The following is a 17,553-nucleotide window of genomic DNA, read 5'->3' as shown; positions in this document are numbered from 1 at the left end:
TGGTTGAAGTGATAATTTCTTTTTCAAGAAACTATTTTAGGGCATTTCACTAATTTGAATTAAAATTTTTGAACTTGGTCGAAGAAATTTATGTTGGAACATGGTTTTAGAGCTAGAACACACAAACCCAGTGAGATTTTGAGCCTATTGATTGGTTGCGTCTTATTAACCAATATTTTGTTTTGCTGTGTGTTATTCTCTCTAAAATTGTTATATTTGTCTTGCTTGATTCTATATTTTTATTGTTTGATGTATGAATTCATTTATGTGATTGAGGCCTTTGTTTCACTAATCTTACATGCCCATATGGCCATACCCTTTCATCATCCTTTGCAAACCAATATTGAGCCTATTTAACCCCATTTATTCTTTATTTTAGCACATCACTAACTCTAAGCAAAAAATAATAAATGTCTTTAATTTGAATCCTTGGTTAGCTTAGACTAGTGAGAGAGTGCATGATTTAAGTGTGGAGAAATTGGATATGGGAACATCTGGTTTGGAAATTGGGTATTGTATATTTTTGTGAAAATATGAAAAAGATAGTTGAGCACATATTCTTGCATTCAATACTTTAATCATATGCATTGATTTCTCATATATGTATATTAACCACTACATATATAAAAAGAATAAAAAGAAAACTGAAAAAAAAGAAAGAAAAATAAAAGAAAAATAAAAAAGAGAAAAAAAACAATAAAAAGGGGAGAAAATACCCCAAAGTAAATGGTGGTTGTAATGCATATGTATTGTACTCAAATTTGGGATGCATGAATATGTGGAAAACATAGTTAATGGGTAGTTAGGTATTGTATTTTGATTATATGGATTGTCTTAGGTTAGGTGGGAAGTTTAGGTTAATCAAAGATTCAGATTTTAGTCCACTTAAACAAAAACATTTCTACCTTGGCCTTAACCCCATTACAACCCATGAAAAGACCTCTTGATATTTGTATTCATGCATTAAATTTTTGTTGATTGGTAGAAGAAGAGAAAGCCTTAGAAAACAAGATTGGAAGAGAATTGAGAGAACCGACCCTTAAACACTTGAGCGATTAGAGCAGATACACTTCCGGTGAGGGTTTGATGCTCAATTCCTTGTTCCCGGCTTTCATGAGCTTTCTTCTTGCAAGTCTATTGGTACTTCATTTTTATATTTAAATTAGTGTAATTCTTTAATAATTATACTATGTTAGCCCTACTTGTTCACATATTCTTGGAGGTTGATTTACTTTTAACCAAGTAGGTAGAAGCATTTAGCATGTAGTTGCATTCATATAGATAGGTCGTATTGCATAAGTCCTACCATTTTCCCTTCACTCTTTTGGTTCCCTTGAGTTTAGCATGAGGACATGCTAATATTTAACTGTGGGGAGATTTGATGAACCACTTTTTTATGACTTATTTTGGATCGAATTGAGTGAATTTTGTCAATTTTACTCACACTTATCCATATAAATTACATGTCTTTAAGTTCCCTTCCGAATTTTGTGCTTTGATTGAAAAAAAATGCTTCCTATGCCTTTAAATTACTAATTTTTAATCTTCTCATATTACCATTCGATGTTGTGATGTATTTCTTAAGTGATTTCAAAGTTTATAGGGCAGGAATGGCTTAGAGGATGGAAAGGAAGCATGCAAAAGTGGAAGGAACACAAAGAATTAAAGATTTGAGAAGCTGGTGTCGATGCGTACGCATGGCTGAAGCATGCGCGTGACCAAGTACAGCGTCCACTGACGCGTACGCGTGACTGACGCGTATGCGTAGACAGTGCATTATCAAAGCGACGCGTGCACGTAAATAACGCGTACGCGTGACAAGCGGCATGTGCCTCAATAAAGGGAATATGCTGGGGGATTTCTGGGCTATTTTTGGCCCAGTTTCAAGCACGAAAATGAAGACAAGAAGCTGGGGAGTATAGCTGGAAGGGGATTCCAACCATTCCATTCACACACACTTTAGTTTTAGATGATGTAGATTTTAGAGAGAGAGGCGAGCTCTCTAGGTTTAGGGTTTCTTCTTTTATTTTCAGTTCCATCTAGGTTTAGATTCTACTTCTTATCTTGATTTAAGTTCTTCTTTTAATTCCTTGTTATTACCTCTTTGCTTTCTTAGTTTTATATGTTGTTGCCTTTACCTTGTTGCTTTATTGTTCATGACTCCTTGTTGATTCCAATTTCTTTTTAATGCATTTTGAGGTATTTTATATTTATTACTGCTTTCTTTAATTTGTTGTTAGTGTTTTCTTGCAGTTGTTAGTCTTAGATTTTACTATTCCTTATTAATTTTCTATGTTTTTATTTTGTGGCTTCCAAGTGTTTGATAAAATACTTGGTTGGATTTTAAAATAGATTTTTGTGTTCTTGGCTTGGATTGAGTAATTTAGAGACTCTTGAATTGACAAAGTCTCTTGTTGATTGGTGATTGAAAATCGCTAGTTGGCTTAAGCTTCACTAAATCTAGTCTTTGATTAGAACTTGTGGACTTAAGTTGATTTTGCTCACTTGACTTTCCTTCAATTGTTAGAGGTTCACTAAGTGAGAGCAAAAGGCAATTACCATCACAATTAACGTTGATAATGAGGATAGGAATTCCAATTCTCAACCCTCGCTAGGACTTTTCTTAGTTGTTAGTTTATTTTCTCGTTATTTACATTCCTTATTCATCATTCAAAAACCCCAAAAATACTTTCCCACAACCAATAATAAGTACACTTCCCTACAATTTCTTTGAGAAATGACCCGAGGTTTAAATACTCTCGGTTTTTATTGGGTTTGCATTGTGACTGATGAATCCATATTTGATGATAAATTTTAGATTGATTTGAGTGGATTTCATCATATAAACCCACATTTATTCATCCAAATAACATACTTTTGTATTCTCTCCCTAAATTGAGCTTAATCAGGAAAACATGCTATTTTGTGCTTAATTTAGTCAATTTTATCCCACTTTCATCCCATTCGATGCCTTGATGTTTTTGATGAGTGATTTTAGGTATAATAGGCAGGAATGGCTTGATAAGAGGGGAAGAAAAGCATGCAATTGGGAGAAAATATGAAGAAAACAAAGGAGAAGCACACACTGAAGTGTGCGTACGCAAAACCTTCTGTGCGTACGCACAAGAAAAAAATCAGCAAGTCACGTGACTCACTTAAAGGAAAACATTGGGGCGATTTCTGGGCCTCCAGAGCCCAGTTTTGGACTTTCTGAAGCTGATTGAGTGCTATATCAAAGGGGCATCACTCCATGTCAAAGAGGGAGCAATTAGTATCATGTAGTAGGCCATTCTAGAGAGAGAAGCTCCCCCTTCTCTCTAGAAATTAGGGTTATTAGTTTAATTTCTCTTTAATTTCTCCTTTTAATTCTTCTTTTCATCTAGTTTCTTTTAGCTTTCTTTGTTCTATTGCCTTAATTTTCTTAGGTTATCTTGTTAATTTCTCATTTTGGTTACTTTTTATGTTGATGAACATTCTTGTTATTTTAATTTTCATTTAATGCAAATTGATGTTTTTATGTTTATTGTTATTTAATTGAGTTGTTATTATTATTTTCTTACAATTGGTAGTTCTAGATTTTATTATCTCTTGTTATTTTACCATGCTTCTCTTTTATACCTTCCAAGTGTTTGATAAAATGCTTAGTTGGATTTTTGCCTAGTTTTTTACACTCTTGGTTGGAAAATTGGGTAATTAGGTGAACTTGAGTGGTGGATGTCCATTCTACATTGTGTGAGGATTGTTAGTTGATTTGGTTTCCACTAACTCTAAGCCTTCCATTAATAGAGTTGGCTAGGACTTGTGGATTGAGATCAGTTATGCCCTTTTGACTAATTCTCGATGTTAGAATTGACTAATTGGGATTAATTCTACACAATTACCATGTTTGTGGTCCATAACTAGGATAGGAATCCTTAATTCCCTAATTCTTGCCAAGAGCTCTTTTTGCCATTTATTTCCCTTTTTATTGCTTTAATTACTTTCATTTATTTCCTTGCATGCTTGTTTATTTTTCTTGCTATTTACATTTCTTGTTTGTTGCTATCCCAAAATTCTCAAATCCTCCATAGCCAATAATTGAGCACTCAATTGCAACTCCTATGGAAGACGATCCGGGACTTAAAACTCCCGGTTATTTTGTATTGATTGTGACATCTTTGGAATTAAAATTTGATTGTGAGAGTTCATTGTTGGTTTGGACTATGCTATTAACGAAGTGATTCTTGTTTTGATTAATTCTAAACTGGCAATAATTTTCCCATCAAATTTTTTGCACCGTTGCCAAGGAGTTACAATGGTGTTATATTATTGGCTATTGTGAATATGTTAGTATATGAATATCTTAATTTTTGTTTGTTTTCTTGATTTTGTTTGTGTAGAAGGTTAATTTTGGGAGCTCATAGCTTGTTGCAAACTCCATCAAAGCTTGGTGCAATCAATTGAGAATTTTGGAGATTCAATCATTGTTGGAAGCTCCAAGATGAATACAAGCACAAGTATCCTTGATTAGAGCTCTCGATAAGTCCAACTTAAGGACAATAACCCAAAGTGCTAGGTGGGGGACACCCCACCATGGTACATTGTTCTTACCTTCTCTTTTTGTTTATAATTTGAGTTTATTGCATTTTGCTTATTTTAGTTAGCTTAGATTTAGTTTAATTTTGAGATTTTTTAGGTTAATTTCTGTATGGATCATGAACTTATGGATTTTTGAATGTTTTGAGGTTGAGCATTTGTTGAGCTAAGGCTTAGTTTCTTGGAATTTGAAGAAAAATTTTTGGAAAAACAGGGCGCTGTGCGTGCGCACACCACTGTGCGTACACCCACAATCACTAAAATCCGCATCTTGTGCGTGCATACCCGCCTGTGCGTACACACACCAGCCTTTATGCCCTCTGCTAGGAGCGCTCGCACGCCTTGTGCGCGCGCATTCCCCTGTGTCTTGCGCTTTGTGCATGCGCATGCCACTGTGCGTACACACACTAATCATTCTTCGCGCATTGCATGTGTACGCACCCATCCGTGCATATGCACACTCAATTACACTCCCTCTGTTGGGAGCGCTGGCATGCCCTGTGCGTATGAACCCCTACCACTTTTTGTTTTTGTGCGTGTGCACGGACCTGTGTGCACATGCACACATGATCCTTTTCCCTTAAAAAAAAGAGTGTTCTGTGCGCACGCACCCCTTTGTGCGTATGCACACTTCTTAATTCCCTTTCTGTCCAGAGCATTTGCACACCCTTGTGCATCCGCTCACTTCTCCTGTTTCGCCTAGTGTGCGTGCGCACACATGTCTGTGCGTACGCAAAAGTGCTGTTTTGGGCATGCTTTTCATTGCTCTTTTAACCAAGCCCTAACGCACTTCAACCCCTCCATCCCTCTCTTCTCTTGCCTTTTTCATGTTTTTTCTACTTGTTTTACATAGTCTTTATTGCATCTCTTTTTCATTTTAGTAATTATATATGGTTTGGTTTAGTTATTTGTTAATTGAATAAGTTGCAAGTGTTTGTTTGATGTTGATTGGGTTACTTCTTACTTGAATCTTGGCTTCATTATTTTGATGAATATGTGCACTGAGCATTAAGTCTTTGTTTGATTGCCTAAAAGAATCGTGAGTTTGATTCATATGTTGTAGCTACCAGATGCACTAAACTATATCCTTGTTTGGCATCTTAATCATAAATTGTGCACTTTTCCTTTAGTGAGTTGAGTTGAATTACTTGTTCATCATGGTTTTAAAATCAATACAAGCACATTACAAGGCACTTGTTTGTTTTTAATGCGTTGCATTTGTTTGAGTGACTTAACTTGATTCTTGTCAAGCTTATCACTTTTTGCAATAAGTACATGTATCTTGTGACTATTGCATTATGTGTCAAGATGAATAAGGAGTTTTCTTTTCATCACAGAATTAGTTATTATTGATTATGCCATTTTCTATTCATGTTGCGCTTTCACTTGCACAATTTCAATAACCAACATCTCATATATTCAATTCACTTGAGTTGTGGTTACCTAGGTTTGTTTGTGTCGTATCTCTTGCTTATTCTTTACTTGCAACCTAGGCTACTTAATTGAGGAACACATGCTATTTTTCTTTTGATAGTGTGGTCACCATTTTACTCGGCCAATGTGTGTGTCCTAAACCGTGCATACTTAGAATGCACACATTGTCTTTTATCACACCACACACATCTAACTTTTCCTTAATCCTTGTTTATTTATTTTATACAGCAGTCTGGCCCCAGTGCCCACCAGCTGAAGGTGGAGCCTCACATCTCTTCACCCCCGGATGCAGTGCATGCACGGAGGACCGTGCAACATTTAAGTGTGGGGGAGGATCCGCAATTCTTGGGGCGTAAATTTCTCTTTCTCAACACTTTGCACTATGTTCTAGTTTTTAGTAGTTATGTTTTTGTGAATATTTGTTAGTATTTTATTACAATGCACTTTGCTGAGCTTGCTTGTATATATCTTAGCTTGCTTATAGTTTTATAGTAGTAAATATTTGCATGTTGCTTAGTATAGGAAATAAGTATGGTTAAAAACAACAAGGAATTTTCAAGAAATCTCTTTTAGGGCGTTCCATTGATTAGATTTGAAAACTTGTTTTTGAACTTGCTTGAAGTATTATTTTTATGGAACATAGAAAAGAGCCTGTACAAAATACCTAGTGAGACTTGAGCTTTAATTGTGTGGTTGCACATTTTCAACCACAAACTTTGTTCTTGTGTGTTATACTCCTTTATGATTGTGATCTTAGATTTGCTTGAGCTCACACCGTTCTGCCTCCTGCATGTGGCTGCCTCCTCCGGTCTCAGAACTCACACCCCCGCCAGCCCCAGACACCCGCCTCTGAGGCGACTACCCTCGTGCTTCCCTAGATTGCCCTTGCCTCGTTCTTCTATTTGTGTGTCCTCTGCCAGCTTCTAATTTTTGTGAGTAGTAATTGTTACTTAGCTTTATTCATTGTTATTTGATTGTTACTCGACTTTGTTCATTATTAATTTGCTTGCTAATTTTTGTGCGTCCTCTGCCAGCTTGATTTGTGGTTTTATTCTTTTATTTATGCATGTTTTTCAATTTCAATAATATTTCAATCTTTATGTGCGAGTAACCAAGCAATTCAATGTGTGTATATGCCGAGACTGAGATTGAGAAGATGCATCTATGTAGATTGTGTATCATTCATCAGTTATATAAAAAAAATAAAAAGTAAAGATGTTGCTATATCTAGATATATGGATCGATATGTAAATGTTGTTGCTGGATATATTGTGCTATTCAATATTCATTTGGTAATCTCCCTGGTTCAAAGTTTGATTTGTTTGAGGTATATGTCTCCTATATTACAGTTTTTAGCAGAGAAGATCAACGGGACTCAACCTTCAATATGGTGCCCACTTGAGATAAGGTGCTGTAGAATTTAGAGTGACTTTGACCCGGGGAACTACAGAGATTAATTTGTATTTTAGTCAGTCTTATATGTTTGAAGTTATGTTCTCTCTCTCTCTCTCTCACATATGTATCTCTTTTATTTATTTTATTTTATTTTATTTTTAGTCAATGGCAAACTATGAAATTTAAGATGTTTTTATCATAATAATTTTAAATAAATGATAGTAACAGTGGAGGAAACCTCACAGAAGAGGGACTTCTTAAGCCATTAAATAATAAAATTGACTTGCCTTGCTCTTAGTAGGTTTAAGAACAATATAATGATATCCCTTGTCCATTTGACGATCTTAATGTAATTCTTTGCTTCCAAGTTCTTCATTGGATAAGTTTCTCGGTGAAACTTTGGAATTTTTTTAAGCTTCTACATACATGACACTTTAGTTTTTTTTTTTATTTCTTTATTTTTTATTTTTATTTTTATGGAATATGGTTTCTGTACGTAAAAACATGAAAGGAAAAAGTATTGTAATCTTTCTGTTCGTCTACTTGCTTGATATTGATATTTCATTTTCATTTTGTCGCAGAACACAACATCAAAGTGGTTGCCTGGAGTGCCAGTACCTATGGATCTAGCTTTCTGTAAAACTTATGTCTATAATATAGTTGCTGATCCATTTGGAAGCTTATACTCATTCTAATTTCTATTTTATATATACTGGGCCTAGGTGGTGATGCAAGCTGTGGTGATGCATAGGTGCCTCTGGTGCTGTATTCTATTTAGGTATCTTCATATATGTTGCCTTTCTTTTGATCCAGGACAGAGTTTGAATAGGAGTACTGGTTTAGAGGATTGATTGGGTTATTCTGGGTCACTTTTAAGATATACATCTCAACTCAGTGGTTCTGCATTTGCTGAATCATCAACTTTTTCATTCTCATTGATTGAATCAGTTTCTTGTGAGGACCTAGAAGGTGTAGGATCTTTTGATACCACATGCTTGCTAAGCTCAACTCATACTTTGAATCATGATATTAACATATTTGGTGTTGGAAATTTGGAGATACTTTCTCATGTTTCACTTTTATGTCATGTAGAAGGGTGTATAATAATAGTCGGTGTCAAGCAGCATTAAACTTGGTTAAAATACTTCTATTATTGCTGGTTCTGATGTTTTATCTAGATATGTCAAATGATTACATTATTTGGAACGAAATTGCGACAAAAGTGAAAAAGAAAGCTGCTTTTGATTTAGATTTCTCTTCAAAGTTGGATTCCAGAAATTGCTTAGAAACATCCAAAGACAATCTAAATATTGAGCAAGAACTTCACATGTGAAAAGAAAAGGCAAAGGAGCAAGAAATGATCAATGAAGAGCAAAAGGTTAAGTTGAATGATGCTGAGTATAAGTTAAAAGATCAAGGATGTCAACTAAAAGTTTAACAGAAAAGAATTGATTCTACTGAAAAGACACTTCATGCTTTGTATAAAAAGTTAAATCTCCCACTTCCTTCAACCGTGGCTCTTCGATTGGCGTCTGGAGTATATAATTTTTTATTTAGATTTAGGAATTTTTAGGTGAATTAGTTAGTATATTTTATTTTATTCATGATATTTGACATTTTTAAAGACTTTTTCTGTTTTAGTTTAACTATTTTTTCTTATTTTAGTTTGATTGCATTTATAGGCAAAAGTATTTTAATAATAAATATTTTTTTAACTCTTTTATGATAATTACCTTTTTCACGACTTTATTATGAAAATATTTAAATAGCAAATTATTTTGTATGAAAATTGTTTGATATATTATATTAAATTTGTAGAAAATTTGTGCAAAAATAATTTTTTGTTTTGTATGAGATTTGTTTCAAATACGTAAATTATATTAAATTAAATTTGTCTGAAATTTAATTGAAAAAAATATTTGATTTGTCTAAAATTTGTTTGAAAAAAATCTATTATATTTGACTAAATTCGATAGAAATTTTTCTAAAATGAAATATATTTTTTGTTTGAAATTTGTCTAAAATGAAATATTTTTACGTTTGAAATTTTTCTAAAATACATTGTTTTTGTGTTGGCTAATCTGTCTAAAATGTCTAAAATACATCATAATAGTTGAAAATCTAGCAGTTAAATGCCTATTCAAAATCTATCACAAAATCGTCTGAAAAAATTTTCGGATAAAACTTCGGACAAAATGTAGATTAGCAACAAAGGTTTTTGGGACAAAAAAAAAATGTCTCAATTTTGTTCGAAAGAAAAATTTATCTCTAATTTGTTTAAAATTTATCTTAATTTCGTCTCAAAATTCGTCTGAAAAATACTAATTTCTAGTAGTGATAAAGACATCGAAAAATACTAATTTCTAGTAGTGAAGACATGGCAACAAGCATGACGCGCACTCTCTTGCTCTTCTCGCGCATATCTTCCTCCCTCTTTGCAACGGTGTCAATGGCAATGGTGGCAGTGGCATATCTTCCTCCCTCTCCAGCGCCATCACCCTCTCCTGCTTCTCTGCTCTCTTGTGCTCTCTCACTCTCTTCTCTGTACTATTGGACGGGTATGTTAGGGTGAGAGGATGGCAGCTAATGTGTGGTGAGAAAGTGTGTGTTAGCATAAAATTAGGGTTAGGGTTTGTGTTTTGATTTAAGAAGGTTAAAGTAGTATAAGAATTTTAATAAAATTAAAAAATAGAGTAATAATTGTAAATAAATAAAATAAATCGTAAAAAATTTATCATTTAATTTTTCAAAAATTCAGAATTTTACAAGAGTTATAACAAAGACCATGTTCATTTGGTATTTGGAGGATCTGTAATAAAATTTATTAGTTTTATTATTTCTAGATAGTGGTAGTAGCTTTTGATTTTTCAATTTTCGGGGTTATATATTATTATGGCATGAGAGAAGATCAGAGGATATATTTTTCAACACGTCTAACACTATTATGGCTGTTGGCTTTGAAAATCTTATGATTTTGATATGAAAAAGTATAGGTAAACAACAATATTACTGAACAATGTGTACAATACAGTTAAGAAAGTAAATTACTTCTAAATTTAATTGGTGATAGTGTGTTTTAGTTGAATTGAACTAATTTTAAGACCCGTTGTTGTTCATGTTGTTCAAGAAAGTCATTAGATACCTAGTATAACTCTTTTGATATATGCTTCTTTCTAGATCAGAATATGCAATTATGCATGCATATTGATTTCACAACTAAATAGTTGTGCAAGTAGCAAGTGAGTGATAGAGTTCAGAGTATAAGACCCCATTAACATTATTAATTTGAATGGAATTTAATTGTTATTGTTATAGAGAAATGGCACCATCATCATCATCATCAACACCATCATCTTCTAAGACAATAATGGCAATGCTTATTACTATCAATGAGGTCATGATGATGGTAAAAATGGTTGTGCATCATCACGAAAAAGTGGGTGTGTTACACCAAAGACTAAAAAGTTCAAAATTCCATAAGTCTCAATAACAAATCCATCCTCCCCTCCAAAGTTGAAGAAAAGAGTGATGCCAACTTACTTTGTCAAAATCACCAGCATCATTATCATCATCAGCATTCTTTTTTTTTTTTACCTAGCATAGAATTTTTCTTCTTCTCAGCACTCAAAAATGTCTCTGCTTAACTTCTTGAATAATTTTAGAGGTGGTGATTATTATTAATTAATTTAGTATTACTACCTGAAATTGCTAATGATCCTCTCAAGTGATGATAGTGTATTATTGATTTATTGTTAAATAGAATGCAAAACTAGATACTTTGATTTCATTATTAGGAATGATGACTATCTTATTCTTAATATATAGTATAGTATAGTAGTAGAATTGTCTGGTTTTTGTAAATTATCTAAGTGTAATGTTTATTATTAGAGTTGTGTGTATGCAAATTAAATTCTAAGTGTGTTAAAATTATGGAGGATTAAGTAGTTTTAACTCATAATTATCTTTGATATTTATTTGGAATTTAGTTGTTACTATGATAGAGAAATGACATCATCATCATCATCTTCTAAAACAATAATGGCAATGCCTATTACTATCAATGAGGATCATGACAATGGTGAAAATGTTTTTCTATCATCAAGAAGAAGTGGGTGTGTTACACCAAAGACTAAAAGGTTCAAAATTCTAGAGGTCTCAACAAAAAGTTCACCCCCACCTCCAAAGAAGAGAAGAGTGATATCAACTTGCTTATCAAAATCACCATCATCATCAGCAGCAGCATTCTTTTCTTCACCAAACATAGAGCTCTTCTTCTTCGCAACACTCAGAATAGATTTTGCATGAAATATAGAACCAATCCTTGTGACTAGCTTTTACAGAAACAATATTACCAACAATCTAGCAAGATGTTTCCTACTGGAAGAAAGAACATGTGAAAATACATGACTTTCAACCAAGGTTGCAAAAACCGAACCGGTCATTAAACTGGTCAAATAACTGATTTAATGGTTTAATGGTCTAATCGGGGTCAAACTGTGGTTAGACCGGTTTAATTAAATATACAATAAAATTATTAAAAATTTAATATATAATTTTAAATGTTCAAATAAAATAATTAACATAAACAATAATTTTAAATATTAAAAATTTCTAATTAACTCTCAAATTCTAGTAAATGATCAATATAAATACCCAGAATAAACACTCCCAAATCCAAATACATACAACTATACAAGCCAGAGAATCCAAATGCATAAAAAAATTCAGCAACTCAACCATCAGAAATTGAAATTCAGATACACTCACAATCCAAATACACTAACAATTCAAATTCAACAAATCACACCCCCAATAACCCTAACTTAGATCCAAAAGAAAACACAAAAGAACAGCAACTCGATCATCAGAGAACAGCAACTCAATAATCACAGTAACTCAGAATCAATAAAATAAACAAAATGAACAAACATAAATGGAAGCAAACATAGATTTCAGCCATGCATACTCAAAATCATGAACATTATTCAGTTCCAGAATCATACAAAAACAGAAACTCGGAATAATAAAACTCATAGACAGGCGAGACAGAGATAGACGAGGTTAGAACAAAACTCAACTGCTGGCGAAGGAGGAACGGCGAGACAAAGACAGAGATGAGGGAAGAATGGCGAGACAGAGACAGAGACGAGGGAGGAATGGCGAGACAGAGACAGAGACCAAGACGAGGGAGGAACGAAACTCATCTGCCGGGGAGGGTAGAATGGCGAGACGGAGACTTGGATAGGATTCAAACTGACAGCTCCTCGATCTGCAAGTCCACAACCACGACGACGACGTAGAGAAGAGTAGACGACGGCCACGAGCTTCGACATGCAGGTACAGAGGCGACGGCGTGGAGGAGAAGAGGATCGACGGCCAAGGACATCGATCTGACCCTCTGTCCGTCACTGCCGGCGTGACGGCACCCTTTGGCTGACGAGAAGTAGAGTTCGACGGCGACGGAGGCGGTGGCTGCTGCTGCTGATGGCTGAGAGAGAGAGGGGTAGTGGGTTAGGGTTCCGTTTTTGTGTGAGGGAGGGGAATAGAGAAGGATGCTGCTTTCAGCCTGCCCTTTTTATATGCTGTTATAAAACCGTTCGGTTCCATCGGTCTGCCGGTTTACTATCGGTTCGACCGGTTTTTCTGCCGACTTTTTGTCAAGCGATTTTTCATTTCAACTGGACCGATTAGAAAACCGATTCCCGATTAACCCGATTAAACCAGTCAATCCAATTCGGTTTTCAGTTTTAACTAAGGTTGCAAGAACTGGACCGATCAATAAACCGATGAGGTCACTGGTTCACTGGTTCGACCAGAATTCAATCGGGATTCAACCGGTTTAATTAAATATTAAATAAAATTATTAAAAAACCTAAAAATAATTTTAAATATATAAATTTAATAATTTTTAACTTAATAAAATTTAAAATTTCACATAATAAATTATCCATAACTTAATATCAGAGGTTCACAAACAACTTCAAACTTTAAAGTTTATAACTAAACAAAAAAAATGCACATAATGACAAACCCATAATGTTCTACATTCAAAAGAAATAATTACTAGCAAGTTTTCAACAAATCAAAGGTGCAACTCATCAAAAATCATAATTATCATTAAGTGTTCCAATATCTCCATAAACAGGTAATCCAAAGCCACCATCATCAGAAGTACCACCAAAAGAAGCCGTATTTGAAGAATCAGCGACATCAGGCAAATCCACATCAACTTTTACATCTCCATCTAATAAAATAAAATAAAAAACCAAGAAAAAATTAAAGTTATAACTTTACAACAAATATCTTTAGTAAATGAAACAAGTTTTGCTATTTCAATCACCTTTAGGATATGAAGGCATAGCATTATCCGTGTAAATTAAATTTCAATACCTTCGATGTCTCCATTAGTAAATTCAGGATCATCTTCATCTGCCATTACCCAAAAATCTACTGTGTCAATGCTTTGAATGTCAATTGGATCATAATTCTTCTTCTTGCGATGCATTCTAGATTGAAGGCGTAGATTATAAGTCACATAAACAATGTCACTTAGCCTTTGATACTCTAATCGGTTCCTCCTCTTTGAATGGATTTGTTCAAAGAGGCTCCAGTTCCTCTCACATCCGGATGATGAAGATGTTTGATGAAGAAGACGAATCACCATTTTTTTGCAAATTAGGAGCACTCCCACCGTGTAGCCTCCACCATTCACCTACCAGGATATGAAAGTCAAACATCAATTCTCATTCAATATTTAGAAAACTTTCAAAGTAAATTGAAGTTTGAACATAGAAATATAATAACCTACCAGGTTCGAGTCTCTTAATTGCTTTCAAAGCACTTTCCCTTCCAAAACTTTTTTTTCGATCTCGATACAACTGTATTTCTTGCATTGCGACAACTGAGTCATCGCAAAGAGTTTCAATATCAAATAAATCAAGTAAAGACCTCAAAATATTTACCTTCTCAACAAACTCCTCACTATAGAAGCAATCTGGATTCAAAAAGTATGCTGCTGCATGGAGGTCACGCTTCAAATGGTTATCCCACCGTATTTTCAAGATACTTCTATAAGGTGTGTATGCAACTTTTCTATTTCTAAACATTGTCTTGATAGCAATTTTGGCTCTTTGCATGCCATCATACACGGATCCCAGAGAAGGTTTCTCATCAGCATCAACAAGCCTCAATAACTTAATAAGAGGACCAACAATCATCACAATAGTAAGACAATCATCTCAAAACTTACTATCCAAGATAATTGAGCTAACCATCTTCCCATTGACACTCTTGGATAATTTATGAGAAGTGAAATATTTGTCCACCACCAATGATTGCAAGTCTTCTTTATGATCATATATACTTTTCAAAGTAATGAAAACAGTAGCAAAACGTGTAACTCCTGGTCGAACAATTTCTTTCCAATCTTTTCTTTTTCTAAGCCATGACAAGAAAATCATATGATTGTAAACAAACACAGTCACTTTTGAAGCACGAGAGGCAAGGTCAGCTATGTGAGGAATACTTGCTATGTCTTTCAAAATAAGATTGATGCAGTGGGCAGCACAAGGAGACCAAAAAATGTTTGGATACTTTTCATGAATGAGTTTTTCAGCAGATACATAATTCGCAGCATTATTAGTAACCACATGCACAATGTTACTAGACCCAACCCACTCAATAACCTCAGCAAACAATTTAAACTAGGTATCGGCAGTTTTTATCATATCAGAAGCATCAACAGACTTAACAAATGACATACCAGCAGGACAATAAACTAAAAAATTAATTAACGTACGCTGCCTTTGTCAGTCCAGCCATCTGCCATCAGTGTACAACCAATGCTTTTCCACGAGCTCCTATATCCTTCAACAAGCAACTGACACTCCTTCTTAAGATCGCCCAGCAAATGAACTCTCATTTCACCGATTTTTTGCCAAGCGGTTTCTAGCCTTATCTGGACCAACTAAATGACCGATTCTCGGTTAATCCAGTTAAATCAGCTGGTCCGGTTTGATTTTCAGAACCATGCTTTCAACAAACAATCAAAAAAGAAAATTCAACAACTTAAAAAAGGATTTCACTTGGTCCTAATTAGAATGGTACCCTTTGATACTTCATCATCTACAGAAAGTTGGGGTTGGTTCTCAATAACATTAATTGTTTGAGAGGTTAGATCTCCTTGGACAAACAAACTTAAAAAGGACAAAATGAGATAGTAAGTCAATATCATATGTTGACAGCTTGCAAGACAAACGACAAAAAGCTAGAAAAAAATCATGTGTCATTCCCACACCTTTTTCGAAAAGAAACAACATCAGAAAAATCAACATTGAAATAAACTCGAGAAACATCAAAGCTACTCTGAGTATTAACATCATTCAAGTACACATTGGGTTTAAAAAACTGGGCCACAAGGACAAACGACTCACAATCAATCCTAGCTAATTGCAACAACCTGATCAACGAAGTTACCAAATAGTGTACACTACATCTTATTTCACCTAAACAAATACATATAAGAAAAGAATAAGGGCACAAATCAAGCAACGAAAATAATATTTGATCTGATGAAGTTTAATCCAACAATATCAATTTATCCATGCAAAAAAAAAGTCTCCAAAAAACAAACTCTAGGTCCTCCAAATAAAACTCCATGTGTTTACTCTGTTGTTTGGATTTTGCATCTTCCTTGTCTACCACATGACCAATACAGTTTACAAAACAAGAACAAAATTCTCTTGTTAGTGATCCTCCTAGCAAGACCACTAATAAAAAGACTAACAACAAAACATTTAATCTTTATTAGCGCGTATAAACTGACCAAGAAGATGGTTTTGATTCAGCGAAGCCATTGACTCAATATCTTCGTACTTGGTAAAGCTGTAAGGGCTGAATGGAAATATCTCACAAGAAAGGAGACTAACAAAAGTCTTGATATAGAAACTTGATCTGTACTTGAAAGGAATTGTCTTAACTGATTTCCCGAAACCCTGCAAAATGAAATTCCTTATTGAGTATATTTGATGCTTGCGAATCACGTTCTTGAATATTATTACACTTTTTCTCGAAACGCCACAATGCCTTTAGTCGCCCTGCATGCAATGAAAAATAATACTAAATGAGACAAATCCCACGACACAAAAATGAAAAACACGGTTCATCATAGAATAAATTCAGAACAAGGACTAAGTAACCGATCACTCACCCAGTCATCCTGAAGCACCATTTCAATGCTATACACTTCGTCTGGATTCCATTGACTTGGAACCTCATACATTCAAACAACTCCAACCACCAGAGATCATGCTAGCTTGGACGGGTTCACATCCACAACTCGATCAACTTGCTGGCTTGAGCCATTCGAAACATTAGCCATTGCCATCATGATTTCACGCGAGATATGAAAAATCTTTCGCATGCTTAATCGAAACTTACCAGATGATTTCCCCACAGTGGTGATCCATGATCCTTCTCCTTAGCCAATCAGATGAGAGGATACTAACTTAATTGCATATGTTTGAAAATTCCTTTAATTGAGAGAATTGCTTAAATTGTGATATCTGATGTAGTGGCAAAGGTGTTTGCCTCAAACTAAGTCATACTAGTTCAAATCCTAACAATAGTGACTAGGTTAGTGTGTATGAATGAGTTTGTATGATAAAAAAACTATTTATGACCAACAATACCAAAAAAAAAATAGGTTAAATTACACAGTTGGTCCCTACACTTTCAGTGAAATTACAAATTAGTCCTTACACTTTAAAAGTTTGTAATTGAGTCCCTAAAGAAAATTAAAATTTGCAATTTAGTCCCCGTCGTTCAAAAAGTGTTTAATTTAATAGAACATTCTCAGTATATTCTCTATTTTAACAAAATATTCTCAACATATTTTGAGAATATTCTGTTAAATCAACACTTTTTGAACAGTAAGGACTAAATTACAAATTTTAATTCTCTTTAGGAGCCCAATTACAAACTTTTAAAGTATAAGGACCAATTGTGTAATTTAACCAAAAAAATATTACCAAAGAAAAAAATAGATAAGTAGTTATTAGAATTACAATTGAAGGGTTTTAATTATCTTATAACCTATTTTTATTATAATTAGATGATTAATATAATTAAATTTCAGTTAAATCAGTTGAT

At 34.1% G+C, this 17,553-nt stretch overlaps 1 protein-coding gene across 1 annotated transcript; it reads right to left on the bottom strand.

Moving 5' to 3' along the window:
- Window positions 13,801-15,113, bottom strand: LOC110265556. Its single transcript, XM_021108426.1, has 2 exons — window positions 14,213-15,113; window positions 13,801-14,116 (listed from the first exon to the last, which is right to left on the bottom strand). Exons 1-2 carry the CDS (start codon window positions 14,619-14,621, stop codon window positions 14,022-14,024), a joined length of 504 nt encoding a protein of 167 aa, XP_020964085.1. The 5' UTR covers window positions 14,622-15,113; the 3' UTR covers window positions 13,801-14,021.

This window comes from Arachis ipaensis, chromosome B08 (assembly GCF_000816755.2).
Source record: "Arachis ipaensis cultivar K30076 chromosome B08, Araip1.1, whole genome shotgun sequence".
Taxonomy (NCBI): domain Eukaryota; kingdom Viridiplantae; phylum Streptophyta; class Magnoliopsida; order Fabales; family Fabaceae; genus Arachis; species Arachis ipaensis.
Note: the sequence above shows the minus strand (reverse complement) of the source record. Positions and strands in the feature narration are given on the sequence as shown.

Excerpts from the sequence above, each read along its gene's own strand:
- LOC110265556 (XM_021108426.1), bottom strand. The coding sequence starts at position 14,621 with ATGATTGTTGGTCCTCTTATTAAGTTATTGAGGCTTGTTGATGCTGAT. Across the intron at positions 14,117-14,212 it reads AATTAAGAGACTCGAACCTG|GTGAATGGTGGAGGCTACAC; the intron begins GTAGGTTATTAT and ends ATATCCTGGTAG.